At 18.6% G+C, this 19609-nt stretch overlaps 5 protein-coding genes across 5 annotated transcripts, besides 29 other annotated features; 4 read left to right on the plus strand and 1 right to left on the minus strand. All coding sequences in view use genetic code 6, as the record gives it.

The window, feature by feature from the left end:
* Window positions 1–439: 439 nt before the first annotated feature.
* Window positions 440–506: a microsatellite.
* A 191-nt stretch (window positions 507–697) lies between these two features.
* IMG5_112510 (sec11, putative) lies at window positions 698–1186 on the plus strand (the record flags this gene model as incomplete). The annotated part of the gene is made up of 1 exon (XM_004034762.1): window positions 698–1186. The coding sequence occupies one exon, from the start codon at window positions 698–700 to the stop codon at window positions 1178–1180; it is 483 nt and encodes a 160-aa protein (XP_004034810.1). The 3' UTR covers window positions 1181–1186.
* A 178-nt stretch (window positions 1187–1364) lies between these two features.
* Window positions 1365–1421: a microsatellite.
* Window positions 1379–1502: a microsatellite.
* Window positions 1391–1514: a microsatellite.
* Window positions 1405–1463: a microsatellite.
* Window positions 1409–1510: a microsatellite.
* Window positions 1452–1538: a microsatellite.
* A 182-nt stretch (window positions 1539–1720) lies between these two features.
* Window positions 1721–1783: a microsatellite.
* A 1305-nt stretch (window positions 1784–3088) lies between these two features.
* Window positions 3089–3140: a microsatellite.
* Window positions 3141–3399: 259 nt separating this feature from the next.
* Window positions 3400–3430: a microsatellite.
* A 237-nt stretch (window positions 3431–3667) lies between these two features.
* On the plus strand, window positions 3668–5174 carry IMG5_112520 (hypothetical protein; the record flags this gene model as incomplete). Its single annotated transcript, XM_004034763.1, has 3 exons — window positions 3668–3723; window positions 3877–4591; window positions 4704–5174. 3 exons carry the CDS (start codon window positions 3668–3670, stop codon window positions 4842–4844), a joined length of 912 nt encoding a protein of 303 aa, XP_004034811.1. The 3' UTR covers window positions 4845–5174.
* Window positions 3725–3813: a microsatellite.
* Window positions 4629–4698: a microsatellite.
* Window positions 4651–4707: a microsatellite.
* Window positions 5175–5803: 629 nt separating the features above from the next.
* Window positions 5804–5862: a microsatellite.
* Window positions 5863–6050: 188 nt separating this feature from the next.
* IMG5_112530 (hypothetical protein) lies at window positions 6051–9507 on the plus strand (the record flags this gene model as incomplete). The annotated part of the gene is made up of 4 exons (XM_004034764.1): window positions 6051–6183; window positions 6358–8712; window positions 8757–8890; window positions 8955–9507. Exons 1-4 carry the CDS (start codon window positions 6085–6087, stop codon window positions 9505–9507), a joined length of 3141 nt encoding a protein of 1046 aa, XP_004034812.1. The 5' UTR covers window positions 6051–6084.
* Window positions 6185–6224: a microsatellite.
* Window positions 6239–6326: a microsatellite.
* Window positions 9272–9312: a microsatellite.
* Window positions 9276–9313: a microsatellite.
* A 137-nt stretch (window positions 9508–9644) lies between the features above and the next one.
* On the plus strand, window positions 9645–11348 carry IMG5_112540 (hypothetical protein; the record flags this gene model as incomplete). The annotated part of the gene is made up of 3 exons (XM_004034765.1): window positions 9645–10233; window positions 10373–10607; window positions 10661–11348. The coding sequence occupies 3 exons, from the start codon at window positions 9645–9647 to the stop codon at window positions 11346–11348; spliced, it is 1512 nt and encodes a 503-aa protein (XP_004034813.1).
* Window positions 11134–11173: a microsatellite.
* Window positions 11140–11177: a microsatellite.
* A 1-nt stretch (window position 11349) lies between the features above and the next one.
* Window positions 11350–11412: a microsatellite.
* An 87-nt stretch (window positions 11413–11499) lies between these two features.
* Window positions 11500–11533: a microsatellite.
* On the minus strand, window positions 11504–18893 carry IMG5_112550 (pre-mRNA-splicing factor cwc-22, putative; the record flags this gene model as incomplete). The annotated part of the gene is made up of 8 exons (XM_004034766.1): window positions 11504–11710; window positions 11762–11878; window positions 11993–13033; window positions 13130–13261; window positions 13319–13420; window positions 13460–13533; window positions 18141–18775; window positions 18835–18893. The coding sequence occupies 8 exons, from the start codon at window positions 18891–18893 to the stop codon at window positions 11504–11506; spliced, it is 2367 nt and encodes a 788-aa protein (XP_004034814.1).
* Window positions 13067–13125: a microsatellite.
* Window positions 15640–15671: a microsatellite.
* Window positions 16365–16454: a microsatellite.
* Window positions 16495–16595: a microsatellite.
* Window positions 16585–16641: a microsatellite.
* Window positions 17376–17434: a microsatellite.
* Window positions 18739–18769: a microsatellite.
* Window positions 18894–19609: the final 716 nt, after the last annotated feature.

Here is a 19609-nt window from a genome sequence, read left to right on the forward strand (position 1 = left end):
AATAAGAATTTATATTAAATTTATATAAAAACTCTAACAAATAATTATAAAGAAAGTATATTAAATTACCATTATTATAATGGATGTATTAAATATAAAATATAGAGTATAATTGAATTAAGAAATTTGGTAAAATAAAAAAAGAATTAAAATAAAACCATTTTATATTATGTATTAAAGGATATTAGTGATCTATAAATAAATAAAAAAAGCGTATAATTAAGGAGGAATTAATGATATTTCTATTAAACAAACTAATTTACTTATTAATGTTTTATATAATATTGGTTTATTATTAAATTTTTTTAATAATTTTTCATTTTTTTAAAAATTAATATATTATTTTACTTATATTTTATATAAAATAGCATTATTTTTTATTTACATCAATCAAAATATTATTATAAATAAAAAAAATCTTTTTTTTTATATATAAAAAATATATGTATATATGTATATAAATATATATATATATATATATATATATATATATATATATATATATAAAGAATTATTTTATATACTGATTTATATACGTGTATTTTTTTATTTTTTTTTTTTTTAAAAATAATACAAAGATATATAATATATTTATAATACATTTTTAAAAAATAAAACAAAAAAAATGGTATTAGCATTATTATAAGATACTATAAATTAAATAAAATCTATGAAATTTCGTTAAATTTTAATCTAAATGATTAGTTTAACCATGATAGTCAGTTCTGCCTTAACAATATGGAGAATTTTAATGATAATAACATATAGTGATTCTCCCATAGTAGTAGTATTGAGTGGAAGTATGGAACCTTTATACTACAGAGGAGATATATTAACATTATATAATCGTGAGGAAAAAATATATACAGGAGATGTTGTAGTTTATAAAAACGGAGATTAAGAAATTCCTATAGTGCATAGAGTTATAGCAATTTAAGAAAAAGATGGAGAAGATTACTATATATTGACAAAAGGAGATAATAATTTAAGTGATGATAGAGGATTATATTAAAATAGAAAAATATGGCTTCATAAAAAAGATATTTTGGGAAAAATTAAAGGATATTGTCCGTATTTAGGAATTGTTACAATTATTCTAAATGATTATCCAATGGTAAAGTATGTCACATTAGGTCTAATGGGACTGTTTGTTCTTATTGCTAAAGATCCTTAAGGTTGAAATCAGAAATTATAATATATAAAATAATGTTTATTTAAAAAAAAAAATTATTTTAATGTAATTTCTTTTATTAAATAAATAATATATATATAAATATTGTTTTTGTTTATTTTAAAATAAAATATTTTTAATAGAAAATGATATAATAAATTTTTATTTTTAAAAAAAAATATATAATTATGATTATATAAATTTAGTTATAATATATTTTATATATAAATTATTAAAATATATTTATATAAATATATATATAAATAAAATATATTATAAATAATATATATATGTGTATATATTAATATAGTTTTTAATATATTTATATATATATCTATAAATACTTTTTATAATATTTATTATTATAAACATTTATAAAATTAATTTATTTTATTTGTTATTTTTTATATATATTTTTTTGCTATATAATTTTACATTTTTTTAATATATTTTTATTTATTTTTAATTTTTTTGATTATTATAAAAGAAATAAAATTAATCTTTTTTCTTTTTAAAATATCTAATTTATTAATAAATGTGTAATTATATTTTTATTTAATTTTAATTTTTTTTAATTATTTTCATATTATTTTATTTATTTATATATTTATTGATGCTTATCATTTTTAACTTTTAATTATATTGTTCCTTAATATAATATGTTTATCATATTTATTCTATTTTTTCTAGATAATTTTAAAATATGTCTATATGGCTTTATTTATTTATTATTTCTGATTTTTTTTTTAAATAACCTACTCAAGATCAATCTTGCCACATTATTGTCTAAATATATAAAATAATTATTTTTATTATATATTATAAATATTACTGTTTTTTTATACTTTTAATTATTAATGTATTCAAATATATATTTATTAAAATTAATTAATTACATTCAAATAATAATATTAATTATTTTTTTATTTTTAATTATAAAAAAGAAAATATTAACATATTTCAATAAATATATTAAAAACTTTTTTATATATAATATTAAATATACATTTATATATATATTATTTAAATAAAAAAAATTCTTTTAAATATATTTAATTACTATAAAATTAGAATGTTTTTTAAACAAAAATTTCTTAATTTACATTATTATACTTATATATTTAATTTTTTTTTTTTTTTTTTGTATTTATAAGTAAAAATAAAAAAATGGAAAATCCTGATAATTATAATCAAGTAAATACTTAATAAATTTAAATTAAAAATATATATTTAAAAGAATAAAAAATCACATATTAATATTTAATAAATAATTAATAATTAAATATCTTCTGGAACAATATTAAGTGAATCTGATTAATTAAATTATTAAATGTCTAAAAACAGTAAATTATACAATTAAAAAATATTTAAGGGATTCAATAAAATAATTAGTCTATAAAAGAACTCAAATGAGTTTGATTTAGAAAAAAATAATTTAGAATACAACTAAAATAAATAACAAATAAATAATTTTTTAGATTAAGAATTAGAACATGATATAGATATAGATGTTTAATTAATAAATGTTTAATAAAAAGAAAATAAATCGTTTATTTAATCTGATTTATTTTTATAAATTAATCAAAAATATAAATAATAAATTTCAGAAAATAAAAAGAAAAACAATTAATTATAAATTATTCCTACAATAATAAATAAAAAGGAATAATGTAATTACAGTATAAATAATAATAAAAATGCATAAAAATAAAAATCATTAGAATAACTTGAAGAAATAGAATAAAATAAATAAAATTTTTAAAAATAAAACGAAATAATAAAAGAACCATAAAGTTTATAAAATGCTCTATAAAAAAAGTAAACAATATCAGATATTTTAATAGAAAAAGTAGTTAATATAGTTTCAGGGAATCAAAAAATAGATACATTTAATTATATAGGTATAAATATAAAATAATATATATTTATATATATATATATATATATATATATATATATATATATATATTATTTATTAATAAAACTAGATGATGAATAATATACTTATAATAAGAAAACAAATTAAATAACTTTTAATAATTTCGATAAATCGATTTTATAAAAATAAGACAAAGAAAATCCTTTATAAAGAAAAACATATATTGAATTAAATGCTTTAATGAAATAGTAATCTTTTTAATTTTTATTCGATGACGTTTATGATGAATAATAATAAAAACTTAAAAACTAATAGTATCTTAATTAATTATAATAACTAAAAGAAATGCAAAAATCAAAAAATAAAATCAAAAAAAAAAAACATAGAAACTTTATTTAATAAAATAACGACCAAAATATAAATGTTTAGGATTAAATATATTCTGAAAATTAAAATAACTAAGAACAATAAGATAATGATAATTATATATTTGATATATATAAAGAATTTAATAATGAATATGAAGAACTATCGAAAATATATGAACAATAAATTATTTATAAAAAGAATAAATTATATATCCAGTTAAAAAAAATGAATTTGAAATACTCAAAATAATGACAGATTAATATCCTTTTTTAGAAGAGAGAAAATTTATAATATTAATATGCAAGTATATCATATATATATATATATAAATATATATATATATATATATATATATTTATATATTTTATATATAAATATATTTCATTATATATATTCTTAAATATATAAATTTTAATATTTTTTAATATCTTTATATATTTATTTTTTATATTATTAGAATATGTAGCTATATTTGTTTTAAAATAATTAAACATAAATTATTTGATAATTTAATATTATTAATAATTATATTTAATTCTATTACATTGTGTTTAGATGATCCTACATAGCCTACATCAGATCCTATAATGCTTACAATAGAAGAGTTTTTTCTTTGGGCCTATTTTGCAGAATGTGTATTAAAAATAACTGCAATGGGTTTTATTTTTAACAAAAAATCATATTTAAGAGACGGCTGGAATATTTTGGATTTCACTATCGTTACCTCTTCAGTAATCCCAGTATTTATTGGAGGAGATAGTTCCGTTAATCTATCTTCTTTAAGAAGTTTGAGAGTTTTAAGACCCTTAAGGACAATTTCCTCAATCAAAAGTTTGAAACTGATTTTAATTACTCTTTTTAGTGCTCTTCCTTATCTTATAAATACCTTAATTATATTAATTTTTTTCTTTTTAGTATTCGCAATAGGTGGGCTTTAACTTTTTATGGGATTATTAAAAAAAAAATGTTTCGAATAAAGCACAGGAATACCCTATATAGATAATACTGGAAACTATATTATCTGTGGCGGCGAAACATAATGCAAAAGCGGCTATATATGTGGCAAAACATTAAGTAATCCAAACCACGGAGTAACAAATTTTGATAATATTTTAACAGCATTTTTAATGGTATTTTAATGTGTAACATTAGAAGGATGGACATAAATTATGGTAATAAATATAATTAATATAAAAGTGCATATAAATAATATATATAATTTATCATTATATATATTTAAATGTATATTTATATATATCCATTTATATTTATATATATATTTAGTATTGGCTTTTTGATTCTTTTACAATTTTTATAGTAATTTATTTTGTTTGCATAGTATGGTTCGGTTCTTTTTTTTACTTAATTTAACTTTAGCAGTTATTAAGGCTAAGTTTAGTGAAAATCAAGATAATAAAAAGGTGAAATAAATCGTAAATGAAGACAATGATAAAATCGATATTATGGTATTAAAGAATTTCCGAAGAATGGAAAGGAATCATTTAAAAAGACACCTTTTAATTTAAAAGCTTTAAAATAAATTCGGGGTTATTGAAGACGAAAAGAATAAATTTAATGAAGGGTTGATGTTTAATTGGGAAGACTTAATGAGATTAAAATAAATTTAGGATATATAAGATAAAAAATAGGCTCAAATTGACTTAATTAACAAAGAATAACTAAAATTAGAGAAAAATCGAGAAAAATATAAATAAAAAATAAAAAGAGCATTATCTAAAGAAGGCGGGGATGTTTAAATGAAAGTCTTTAATTAACAAATAATTTTCAGATTTAAATCGAATTAAATTTATAAGGAAAGTGTTTAAAATTTTGATGAAAAAAAAAATTAAATCATGATAAAATTTTGAAAATGAGGAATCGAAAATCAAAGCTTTCGGCCCTTTTTAGTCAAAATAAAGTATTACCATAAAATATTACACATGAAATTAAATTTATGGGCATTTCTAAAGTATTAAAATAAGAAAATGTTAAAGAAGAAATTAAAGAAGACAAAGATTTCGAATAAATTTGTTAAAAATTAGAAAATCTTAATAAATAAGAATTCGAAAATCAAAAAATTGATTCAATAAAGATGTAAGTAGTTGATTAATAATAGATGACATTTCCAGATCTTTTAAATTAAAATTATAAAAGAATTAAAAAACTTAAAGGAGCAGAAAATTAACTTAATATTCTTGATTTAAAAAATAAAAAATAAAAAAACTTAATTAAAAATTAATAAGATTAGATTCTTTAATCATCTTAAATATAAAATAATAAACAAGAGAATATTTAAGATATAAATTAATTTTAAAATAATTAAAATTCAATAATTAAATAAAATACTGAAGATGTAATATATTTTGATAAAAATAAAAAAAAAGAAAACTAAATTAAAAATATAAAAAATTAAATATAAAATACAGAAAATTAAATTATAAATGATCAAAATAAAACAGTAAATGAAAGTTATTTAAAAAAAGAAAGTCAAGAAATAAATAATTAATAAGATCAAATTAAATATATAAGCAGTAATGATGAAACAGATGATGAAAATTTCGATTATAATATATTAAAAGAAGCTCTTCAATAATAAAACTTATAAAAAAAATAACAAAAATAAGAAAATATGCCTAATATAAAAAAAAAGCATAAAAAAATAAATATGGGAAACAAAGTAATACTTAAACTTAAAAAACGTAAATAATCATCTTCAGAAGAAGAACAAGATGAAAGTGAAGATGAAAAAATAAAAAATAAAAAAGTAAAAATTATATATAAATATAAAAAATATTTATATATATATTGATAAAAAAAAAATATATATATATATATATATATATATATATATATATATAATAATATATATATATATATATATATATATATAATTATTAATATATATATTTCTACTAATGTAAATTTTTATATATTCTAGAGATACAACTATAATAATGATTTAAATAAACACTCAATAAATACAATTAATTAAATACCTCGAAAATCTGTATTTGCATAGAGTAAAAATTAAATTTTATAAACAGGATAAAAATAGTCAAATGAAAATAAATAACCATAAAATGCATTGTATTGGAAAATGATGATAAATTTAAATGTTGAATATTAATGTGAGTCTTTTAATGACATTATGTATTATTAATTAAAAAATGAAAGGTAAAAAAAAGATTAAGAAGAATAAAATAAAATTAAAAGCACCTAATATAAAATGCAATATAGATCGAGAAAAATAAAAGAAGAGACTAAAAAATAAAAAGAATTGAAAAAAGAAAAAACAAATAAATCTTTGTAGAAATAATTTTCCAAATGTATCGGATAAAATACACCTTAAAGTATAAAAACGCCCCGTAAAATTAATAATTTTGACTAATAGTAATCTTTTCAAAGCCAAGCAATTTACAAAAGCTTTAAAAACAGTGAAATTGATATTAAAAAAATTAAAAAATTTAAAATTCCTATACGAAAAAGCCAAAGAGTTTAAACAATTTAAATAAAAAAAATGTAAAAATCTCTATATTTTAAAGAAAATAGTAGTCCTTCATTTGTATCTATGTTCGTAAGAGTTAAAAAAAAGAACAAAAATCAATTAAATGAGGAAAAAATAAAATTCACATTTTAAAATATAACCCATTTAATAAAATAATAAATTGTATTTATAGATAAATAAGATATAACAGATACAATAGGCATAAAAGAATTATTTCAAGAAATAAAAGTAAACAATAAAAATTCATTTTTATATATTTAACAAAAAAATTAATAGAGAAATGATTATTAAACAGGTATAAAACAATTTAATATTTGGTCAGGTTCTGATATTTCTAAAAAAATTTCCATAAACAAAGCAAAAACGAATAAAATTTTGAAAGTTTTAAACACAAAACATTAAGACATAAATATATACATTTAAGGCTTTTTAGGAGTAATAAAAGTTCTCCATAAACACCATAAAAAATTCGTATAAGGAAACATATTTAATAACATGGCCTTAGTAGCAGTTTTTTTAAACACAGTATTATTAGCATTAGATGGTTCATTTCAAGATGAAAGCACTAATCTATTATTAGATAGTATATCAGAAATTTTTACTTATATATTTATGACTGAAATGTCTTTAAAAATACTCGCATTAGGCATTTTAGGCTATATAAGGGATAAAATGAACATTTTTGATGGCACAATAGTCCTTTTATCGGTTTTCGAAATGATATTTTTCTCCGGTGGAAACAAGGCAATATCAGCATTTAGGGCAGTGCGAATTTTCCGTACTTTTAGAGTTTTAAGAGTAACTAGATTATTAAGAAGTTTAGAGTTTATGTCTAAAATTATTTTCGTAATAAGTTAAACTATAGATACTTTTATGTATATAGCCTTGCTTTTGTTCCTTTTTATATTCATTTACAGTCTTTTAGGAATGTAAATTTACGGAGGAAATTACAATTTCCCTAATAACGAATATAGAGAGAGTTTTGATTCATTCAATAAGGCTTTTATTGCCGTTTTTTAAATCCTTTCATTAGAAAACTGGCAAGAAATATTAATACTAAGCCTCAGAAGTAGCATAAATCCCGCAATAACGGCTTTTTATTTAATTTCATGGATTTTTATTGGAAACTTTGTCTTTTTGAACCTTTTCATGGCCATAATTTTAGATGGATTCGTGAATTATTAATAGTAAGAATAACTATAATAAAATGAAGGTGAAGAAAACGAAGGACAAGAAGAGGAAAATCAAGGCAATGAAAGTGATATGGAAGAATACATCAAAAACATTTTAAAAAGTTAAAACCGGGAAATATAAAATTACATATATGAAGATGAAAATAATGCTAATGTTGAATAAGTTCTAGAGTCAAACGACGATTTATTTGAGGAGACCAAAAACGAAAAAAAAAAGCTTTTTTAAGGCATTGAATGTGACGATTCTTTATTTATTTTTAGCAAAAAAAATTTCTTTAGAATTTTTTTATATAAAATAGTCCAACATCACCATTTTGATAATTGGATTTTATTCTTTATTATTATCTCGAGTTTTAAATTAATTATAGATACATATATTCCAGAAGGAACTATGTTAGATTATTTTTCTAAATAAATGGATGTTGCTTTTAATATTATTTTTTCAATAGAAGCCTGTTTTAAGATTATTGCGTATGGATTTGCTATTGATAATAATTCTTATTTGACAGATACATGGTCTTAATTGGATTTTTTTATTGTATTTACCAGTATGATTGATATGTCTATTGAATCTGTAGATATTCCAGCTATTAAAGTCTATTTTTTTATTTTTTACTTTTAATATTAAAATATTTCTAGATTTTGAGACTTTTAAGAACTTTAAGGCCTCTAAGATTTATTAGTCATAATGTAAATATGAAAGTAGTTGTTATTGCTTTATTCGAATCTGTTGGAGCTATTTTTAATGTTTTAATTGTGGTTATTTTAATATGGTTAATTTTTTTTTTAAATATAATCCTTCTATTTATTTATTTAAATATTAATAAAAAAATATAGGTTTATGTTTGCTATATTGGGAATTTCTTTAATTGGATAAAGATTAGGTTATTGCGATTTTGAAGATAAAGAAAAAATATATAGAGTTAACTATGATTAAGTATTTTTTTCTAATAATAATACATATCATATTTTGATATACATATATATATATATAAATAAAACAAAGTGTATTAAATAAGGTTTGAAGTGGAAAGTATATTCTACTAATTTCGATAATATAATATCCGCTATGATTACTATTTATATTTTGAGTTCTTTAGAAGGTTGGCCTAACATAATGATGCTATGTATAGATTCTAACACAAAAGACATAGTAAAAAAAATAAAAATAAAATAAAATAAAAATAAAATAAAAAAGGGTCCCATAAAAGATAATTATTAAATAATAGCTTATTATTTTGTATTATTTATATTAATTGGTTCTTTTTTTTAATAAACCTATTTGTCGGTGTTATATTCTTAAAATTCAACGAGGCCTAAAAAAACGAGAATAGGTAAACTTCTCTTTTCTTAACAGAAAAGCAATCTCGCTGGTTAGAATTTTAAATGATGATTATAGGCGTAAAAGCTGAATTCGCTGCAAATTAGATACCTGAGAGTAAAATCTAGCTTTTTTTTTATAAAATAGTTAACTATAAATACTTCGATATATTCATTATGATTTGTATAGTTTTAAATATTTCCACAATGGCAATCGCATATGAAGGTTCTCCAAAAAGCTATGACTAGACCATCGAATAGATTAATTTATTCTTCACAGCCGTTTTCATTGTGGAATTAATATTTAAGTTAATTTCCTACGGAATAAAAGGTTATTGGATTTCCTCCTGGAATAAATTCGATATGTTTATAGTATTATCTTCCATAGTCGATCTTATCCTTAATTTCGTTATGGGAAACTAAAGTCTTTCTTTTCTAAGAGTAGGTCCTTAATTAGCTAGAATAATGAGAGTAATGAGAGTCACTAGGCTCTTGAAATTAGTCAAATCAATGCAAGGATTACAAAAATTAATAGAAACTTTAGTTTTTTCCTTACCTTCACTTATAAATGTGGGTGCTTTATTACTTTTGGTCTTTTTTATATATTCTGTTTTAGGAGTTTTTATTTTTAAAGAAGTTACTGAAGGAGATGTAGTTGATAAATATAATAACTTCTCGAATTTCGGATTTGCTATGATTACACTTTTTAGATGTGCTACAGGGGAAGATTGGTTTAAATTTATGTTTGATTTAGGAAAAATCTCAGGCTGTATTACAGGTTAAACTTGCGGGACAAGTAATTTTTTTTTAATTTTTTTCTTTTTAATATAAACTTCTTTTAGTTTTTGCGTATCCGTATTTTGTTACTTTTATTCTTATTTGTTCTTATATTATGCTTAATTTATTTATTCTAATTATCATTTAATATTTTGAAGATTATAATATGAAACCTGATAATCCTTTATAAGCTTTTAACGAAAACCTAGAAAAGTTTAGGTCTGTTTGGTCTGAATTTACTGCATTTTCGAACGGAGAGAAAATCAACACTCATGCCATAGTAAATTTTTTATGTAAACTACCTTCTCCTTTAGGATTTTATGAAGGCAACGATACCGAAAAACTAGATAAACATTATGTCGCAAAAGCGGTAATGTCAATGAAATTAGCAGAGTAAATAATAACAAAAATTATAGCAATAATAAAAAAAAATAAAAAATAAAAAGTGATGGTGAAGGCAATGTTTTTTTCAATGAAATGCTTTTTGCATGTATGAAAAAAGCTTACGGAGAAGAGCTCGTTTAAGAATCCGGTGTAGAAATTCAAAGACTGATAAATAAAAAAGAATTCGAAACAAAATAAAAACTAGAAGAGAAAAAAAGGTAGACATTATTGAAAAAAAAACAGCTCCTTTTTACTAAATAAAACAATCATGTTAATCCTATACTTCTAATGCTTTTTTGTGGCATGGCATTTAAAAGTTGGAAAAATTATATAGACAGACCTTTAAATTAAGACGGGTCTTTGGAAAGTGTGACTATTTTTTCTGATGATGAAAGTGACTATATGGACGATTTATAAAACGATATCCATTAAAAAAATATTCAAAATAGAATGGAAAATAATGTCTAAACAGTTAGAAATTAAATACTGAAAAATCAATTAATTAATAAAGATATATAAAATATTATTTTGGAAAAAAATGATGATGATGAAGATGAAAATGATGATGAAGAAGAAAATTCATTGAAAAATGAAAATAATAATTAATATGACTAAAAAAATGAAATTTCTATGAACAATTTTTAAAGTTTTTAAAAATAAACTTCAGAGATTTAATAACCTAAAATAGAAAAATAAAATAATATTGAAAATCGAATATCTCAAAGAAATGTTTTTAATATAAATGAATGAAATATATATATATATATATATATATATATATATATATATATATATATATATATATATATATATAAATTTATTATTATTTTTAATAACAATAAATAAAAATCTTATTTTAATAAAAATTATAAAAAGTTTAAATATAATTTATATTTATGTATTTTTCATTTTTTTTTTTATTTTTTCTTTTTATTACTCTCTATACTTGAACTCTTATTACTATCTTCATTCGAAGATTCTTCTGATGAACTTGAAGAATCAGAAGAACTTGAAGATTCTTCTTCGTTTTCAGAAACTGAGGAAGAGGAACTTTCCTTATTTTATTTTTATTATTCTTCAATTTCTAATTATTATTAAGCCATTGATTCAGCCTATTATTTCTAAAATTCTAATGTTTATTATTTAAATATTCACTTAATTACTCTGTTAAAGCCCCTAAGCCAATCGAAATAAAAAAATTTATTGCAAATCTTGTATTTCTTGGATGGTCTTTTGGAAACAAGCCACAAAAAAATTCCTAATGTTCTTCTTTATTAAATCTTTATTATAAATTTTCTAATCCTGTATTTTCACATATCTAATATTAAAAAAATATAAATATATAAAATATATAAAACTATAATACATATATATATAAATGTAATTTTAATTACTTCTAAAACTAGATTCCTAATAAAAATTCTTGAAGAAGCCGTAGTACTTTCTTAAGTTAGCGATATACATGCGAAAACTCTCCAATCAATACTATCTGTATAAAAAAGATGCGCATAGTACTTCGCCGAATTCCTAATCTTGGCAGTTTCATATCTATGAATAGTCGCATATAAATCAATAAAGCACTTCATGAAGTTATCTCTATAAAGTTCACTTAGTTAACAGAACCTTTATGCCAAAAGCCCGTAAAATTTCATATAAGTTCTTTCGTTTTAGCAGCATTCCTAGATCATACTACATACTTCATTTTCATGGCCAACTCCTAAATTCATTTTTAAGACTTTATGACAACATTCTTCGAAATCTACTGACGACATAATAGTTAAATAGAGTGTTCTTCTTAAATTAGCTCTATCTTCTTCTGTTAGATTTTTTATTTGAATATTTTCCTCATCTATTTATTCTTCTTTTTCTTCTGTAGCGACTTTAATTTACTTTAATTATAAAATATTATCTTCTCCAAGTATTTCTAATTTTATTTATTCCCATTCTTCCTCAGTCTTTTCATAAAAAGGATCGAATTTAAATTAATTTAAATTATCTTCAGGATCAAATTAATCCAATAGATCAAAATTATGTGTAATCTAATCTGCTTATTCGACTAAATCTAATTCAGGAATTATACCTGAATGATCCTAATATATGTATTTATTTAATATATATGTATATATCAAAAAATTAATTACTTTAAATTTTGTCTTTCTAACAGCAAATAAATGCTCTATATTATACTAAACTCTTTTTTCGCATTCACCTTCATGGAGGATTCCCTTAAAACGTTCAAAAATAGCATTTACACCAACAGGACTTAATTCACTGAGTACTTAACCACATTCTATCATAAATTCACAAGCTAATTCGACTGTGTCTTCAGTAGGATTTTCCAAAAAAAATAAAAGAAGTTAAAGGCCTATATAATCAGTAAGTATATTTTAATTAATTAAATGAGCGATCATTTTTAAGGCAGCTTAACAAACAAGCTATATTAATAAATTTATTATTAAATAAAAATAATATATATATATATATATATATTATATATATATATATATATATATATATATTTATATATTTACTTTATTATTTCTTTTAAATGAACGCTAAAATTATAATAAAACTCTTCTTATAATTAAATTAACTATATCAGGTAATTTTGTATTTATAATTGCTATTAGTGCTGCATATACATGCGTAAAATTAGGAGATGACTATTTTGTAATTTTCATAAAATAATTAAAAATAATATATATATAATAAAATAAAACCATTTAAGCTTTAACAACAGCTCTTGCAAATAAACCTTTTCCTCTAAGAATATTTTCATTTAGAAGTTCAATAATAACATTTTAAATATTTGATACATTAATCTATAATAATATTAAAATATATTTATATAATTTTCTTACTTTATTAACAATCCCATTTATAGATTTCCTTAATAAATCCCACATTAATCTTTAATGATCTTCATTATGTTAGTCTTTTTTTTCTAATAATTATTATTATAATTATCTTAATTTATGTGGAGGAACGTAAATTCCTCCTGTTCTTCCACTAGTTGGATTAAATAATTCCAAAGTTCTTTTTTTTTTTAGATTTTCTTCTTTTTCTATTTCTTTTTATTTTTCTTCTTTTAATCTTTTATTATATTCTTGATTTAAAAAACCAACTTCTTCTTTTAAAGAAGGAATTAAATCGCTTTCATTTATCTCTTTTATTTTTTCTCGTGCATCGTTTTATTTCTTTTATATTCTGTGCTATAATGTCTCTTTTTGTTCATCTCGTGATTAAATTTTTATGTTTTTTTCTATTTCTATTATGATTAAGATGATGATTTTGAAGAATAATTTGATTTTTTTTTTCGTCTTTTGAACGACTTCGACTTTTTGAATTATTTTTTTCTTCCTAACGGGATTTTCTGGAATCCATTTTTTTTTTTTAAAAAAAAAAAAATAATTATTGTATTTATATATAAATATATTATTATTATTTTATTAGACACTTAATTTATTTATTGATTGAATTTTTTTTTTTTTTTTTTTTTTTAATGTTAATTTCGTTTATTTTTTAATTTATAAAAAAAACAAAAAAAGATTTTTTTAGAAAATTTAATTATATTAAAATGTAGAAATAAAAAATTGAATAATATTTATATTTTCTAAAATATTTTTTTGTTTCTATATTTTACTCCTTTTTTTTAATATAAATTTTATTATATGAATATAAAATTCAAACAGAAATATTTTAATTATAATATTATATATATTAAAATTAAAAAAAATAGAAATTTTTAATATATATAAATAATATTAAATATGTTTGTGATTATTATTTTTTAATTATTAAAATAATAATAGCTATAAAATTATATAAAAATTTTATAATTAAACAAAATAAAAATGTAAAGTGTACTTGATAATTCTTAATAATCTTAATAATCAAAAGAAGATTTATAAATATTAAAATTTCAAAGAAATAGTTAAAAAAAGATAATATAAAATAACTTTTCATTTCTTTTAATACTAAATATAACTAACTTTATATTATTTTTATTCTCATTTTCATTTTATTAATGGTATTAATTATAAATACTTACATTTAATTCAGAAGGCAAATATAAAAACAAAAATAATTAATTTGGTTAAACCTAATGTATGTAATGTATGACAAAGGAAATTTCGATTATTAATATTATTCATTTACTCTTTATTAAGACAGTTCCGTTTATATATGCAATAATATAAACATTATAGACCAAAATTTATGCAACCATAAATTTTAATAACTTGAGAAAATAGGATATATAAGCTTTTCATTTATAATTATCGGTCTTATTCTTTAAGGATTAGATTTATATAGAATTATTAGATTAAAAAAAGACTTTAATAATAGATCTTGTGTAAAAGCTTTTTATTTACATCCTTTAATAATAATTTTTTATTTGACTGGTTTTACGCTTTATTTCGTATATGTGCTTTATAGTTAAATTAACGATTCTAATGTAAATATTATTTTAAATATTAAAAAATTAGGAGTTTCTTTTTGGATAGGTGTTTTTTGTATTCCCATTAATATTGTGCTTATTGTTTATTATAGATAAATAAAAAGTAAATTAATTAATGAAGAAATTTTAGGAAATTTAATTGATTAAATAGAATAAATTGGAAATTCAGAAAATATTAATAATAAAACTAAATAAAACTCTATTAATAAAATAGTTTGAGTTAAATTATTTAATCTTATTATTAATTAATTATATTATGTATATTTATTTTATAGGTATTAATTTTAATAAAAATTCAGTATTTTAATTTTTGTATTTATATTTAAAATTTTTTGTTTATGATAAAAAAAATTAATATAAAATAAACATTTAATTAATATATTTTTATACAAATAAAATATATTTAAAATTTTAAAGTAATAATATAATATTTTTTATATAAAAAATATGTTAAAAAATTATTTAAAAATATAAAAATAATTAATATATATATATATGATTGATTTTATTTAGATAATAATTCAACAAAATAAGAAGAATATATGAATATTAAAAAAACAATTAAAAATAAAAAAATATAACAAAATAATTATTAAAAATAAATTATTAAAAATTAACAAATATTATTAAAAATATTAAACTGTTTAATATGTTATATAATAATAAAAGATATTTATAAATTTAACAATTTAAAAATATTTTTTTAAGATTCATATAAAATTGATAATTATGATAAGGGATTTGAAAAAAACAAAATTATATATTAAAAGGATATTAAAATACATTAAATATATAGTCTAATGAAATATTAAAAATATAAATAATAAAAAAAAATATTTAAATAATAATATTATATAAATCATAATATATAATTAAACAATTATAAATGTAAAATATAAAGAATAAAAAGAATAAAACATTAGAAAAATAATTAGAATTATAATAATAAGCCTGTAAAAAAAAAGGAATACACAGAAAATAAATTAAAAAGAAAGAAAAAAAAATGTTTTTATAATATAAAATTATAAAAGAAATATTATATTTTTAATTTAAAAAGAATTAAATAAAGAAATATTTAATTTAACAATCTAAATTTATAATTAATTATAAAAAGATAGAAATATTATAAATGAAAATCAATTAGAACAAAAAAAATTAAATAATAAATAAATAAAATAAAAAAAAAATGAAAAAAATATTATATATATATATAATAATATAAGTTTATTAATAAGAATAAAAAATAAAAAACAGATAATATATATAACAAAAATATAATAAATATAATATATTAAATAAAAAAAAATATAATAATAATAATAATAATAATAATAATAATAATAATATTAATAATATTAATAATAATATTAATAATAATAAATTATAATAATATATAAAAAAATTATCATGAATATAATATTAAGTATGATTATTTATATTATTTTTTATAAATATAAAAAATATACTTATTAATTATTTAATATGATAAATATATATGTTAATTATTTTTTATAAAAAAAAATATACTTAATATATTTAAAAAAAGAATATAATATTAAAAAAAAAATTTTAATAATATAAAAAGTAAGATTTATATTTTCTTTCACATACTTATATTAATTTTTTTAAAATTTTCTTAATATTTAATAAATTATATTAATATAAAAATTTTAAATACAAAAATAACAATATTATAAAAATACATAATAATATATTTTCTAAAAAAAAATTATTTTATATTATATTAAATAATTTATTGCATATAATTTTAATTCTTAGTAATAAATATAAATAATATATCTTATTTTTTCAAATAAGATAATTTTAAATTATAGGAAATACAAAAATAAAGTTTTAGAGTTTATAATTAAATATAAAATTAATTTATCAAAGTTTTTTAGAACATAATAAATAATTTATTATCAATTATTAAAAAGAGAATTTTAGTTTGCTTATTTATCTAATAAAATAAAAAGAATATAATTCAAATCAAAAAATTAATTAAATACGAAATTATATAAATATATATTATTGTATATATAATAAGAATAATTACTTATATAACTTAAAATATTAATATTAATTATAATATATATGAAAATAATATTTATTATTTTGAACAGGTAAGACTTTTATTTTAAGTTGATAAATATAAAGTATATTCTTATTATCTTCTTACCTAAAAAAATAATATAAAAGATAACTTAAATAATATTATTAATTAAAATAAACATAATTATATATACAAATTATATGAATTAAATTTTTTATTTATATAACCTAAATATTAATACATACTGAAGTTGATTAGACTTAAGAAATAATTTAATAAAATTTTAATGAACAAATAATTAAATAATAAATTTAAAAATAAATAGAAAAAAACAATTGAATTTCAAAAAACTTCAATATATAATATATTCATTTAATAATTTTTTAAATAACATAATCATGATTATTATTATCTTTATTACTAACAGATTCCTACTACTAATTATTTTATTCAAAAGCCATTTACTATTTAACAAGTTTCATAATAGTTTAATAATCGTCTGGATTTTTATGTTTTTTATATAAATTAAATAAAAAGAACGGGCACCAACTAACAACTGTAATAATAAAAATATTAATAAAAAACCATCCATTAATTGCGTTCATATTAAAACTTCCTTTCAGATAGTAAATAGACAGAAAATAAATCAAAACTGTCCCAATAGTAAATCCTAAAGTTCTTAAATTTGGTCTATTTAGTTCTGAATAAACATTTAATATTTCCGCTGCAATAAGCGAAGAATAGGTAATAGTTACAAGATTAAAATAGCTGTTTTTAAAAAGTAAAAATGCCAACAAAATAATAACAGATCCTTAATAAATACTCTTAAAAACCCACAAAAGAAACGATTTTAAAGACAAATCTCTTCCATTTTATAATGTTTTATATAATTAAGGATATTCCAATGCAACTTTTAAATTCACATCTTAATCTAAAACAATACACAGAACCGGAAGTAAAGTATAAATAGTAGTATATCCTAGCATTAAATACCCATTAAATATAGGCAAAGGAATAAAATAAAAAATACAATTAAATATGGCCTAAATAACTGAAATAATAGTCCCTCTATGTAATACAAACTAACTCATTACTGCTGTCCTTTTATAATTCAACCTCCCATGAAAAAGTACAAGTTTTGCTAAATACTTGAACTTTAAAATCGAATAATCAGATGCTAAAGCAGCCTATTTTCCTTCTTTTCCAACAATTCCTATTCCTATATGGGCTGTTTAGATCATTCCAACATCATTTCCTCCATCCCCTATTGCAAGAGTAATTTTTCTCGTATATCTTTTAACCCCTTCAGTAATTATAGACTTCTATGTAGGTGTACATCTACAACATATCACGGCTTTAGCACTAGCAGCGATTTCGAAAAAAAACTTTTCTTTATATTAAAGTGCAGTAGTTAAAGAAATACCATCAATTACTAAAATAGATTGAGTTCGAGAAAATTCATTTAATTATTGGACTAATTGCATTTAATCTTCAATATCTTTTATAGTAAATATTTGATCTTAAGGACTTTTAAAACCAGTAGATATTGCTATACATGTAGAAGTTTCTAATTTATCACCAGTTAACATCCATATATGTATTCCTCCATTTTTTAAACATTATAATGTTTATTATATATCTTCTTATAATATATCTTCTACACCTCTAATAAATAAAAAAATAATAAATATATAAAGTATATTAATATTTATTATAATTTTTACGTTATTCCTAATAATTCCATATTTTCTTCTAACTATTCAATTAGATTCATTTCATGCATTTCTCTATTTTTAAGTAATTAATTCGCATTATTATATTTCTAAAACCACTCATTGAATTCTTACTAAGTAAGGTATTTTTATGTAAAATTAATGTTCTTAGTCCTTCTCTAGCTAAATTTTCGTATTCATCTAATAGAAATCCCCTTTAAATTTACGGCACTTTATTTTTCATCACTGTATCAGCCCCTTTTAGATAAAAAATAATTCTTTATGTGCTTTCTTATTATAGAATAATTCCCATTCTTTTCTTTTCACTCGAAAATGGAAAAATACATAATATCTTATAATTTTCAATTTTTTCCCCTGAATTTTTTATTACAATTTTCTCCTAATCCCTACTTAAAAGTATCATTTTTAATTTTTCTCCCAGTTTAACTAACGCTATCTCATCCGGACTTGAAGCCTAATATACTTTTTCCTCATTATCTATCACAGGAGTAACATTATGGCACAGAACCAATGCTGTAAAAAAATCTCTTAATATCAAATCCTTTTCTCTCCTTTACATTTTCCTCTTTTTTCACTTTAAACCTTTTAAGCAATGTCCATTAATGGCCCATCTGTATTTATGCATTATTTTTTTAAAATCTAAAGTATTTTATGTACATTTTCATCCGTAAAACTACATTATTCCAGACATATTTTCCTAAAAACCATTTCATTTTATGTCAAAGTACCTGTTTTATCGCATAAAATATACTAAACCCTCCCTAAC

This window comes from Ichthyophthirius multifiliis (genome assembly GCF_000220395.1).
Source record: "Ichthyophthirius multifiliis unplaced genomic scaffold scaff_1120509250918, whole genome shotgun sequence".
NCBI classification, from domain to species: domain Eukaryota; phylum Ciliophora; class Oligohymenophorea; order Hymenostomatida; genus Ichthyophthirius; species Ichthyophthirius multifiliis.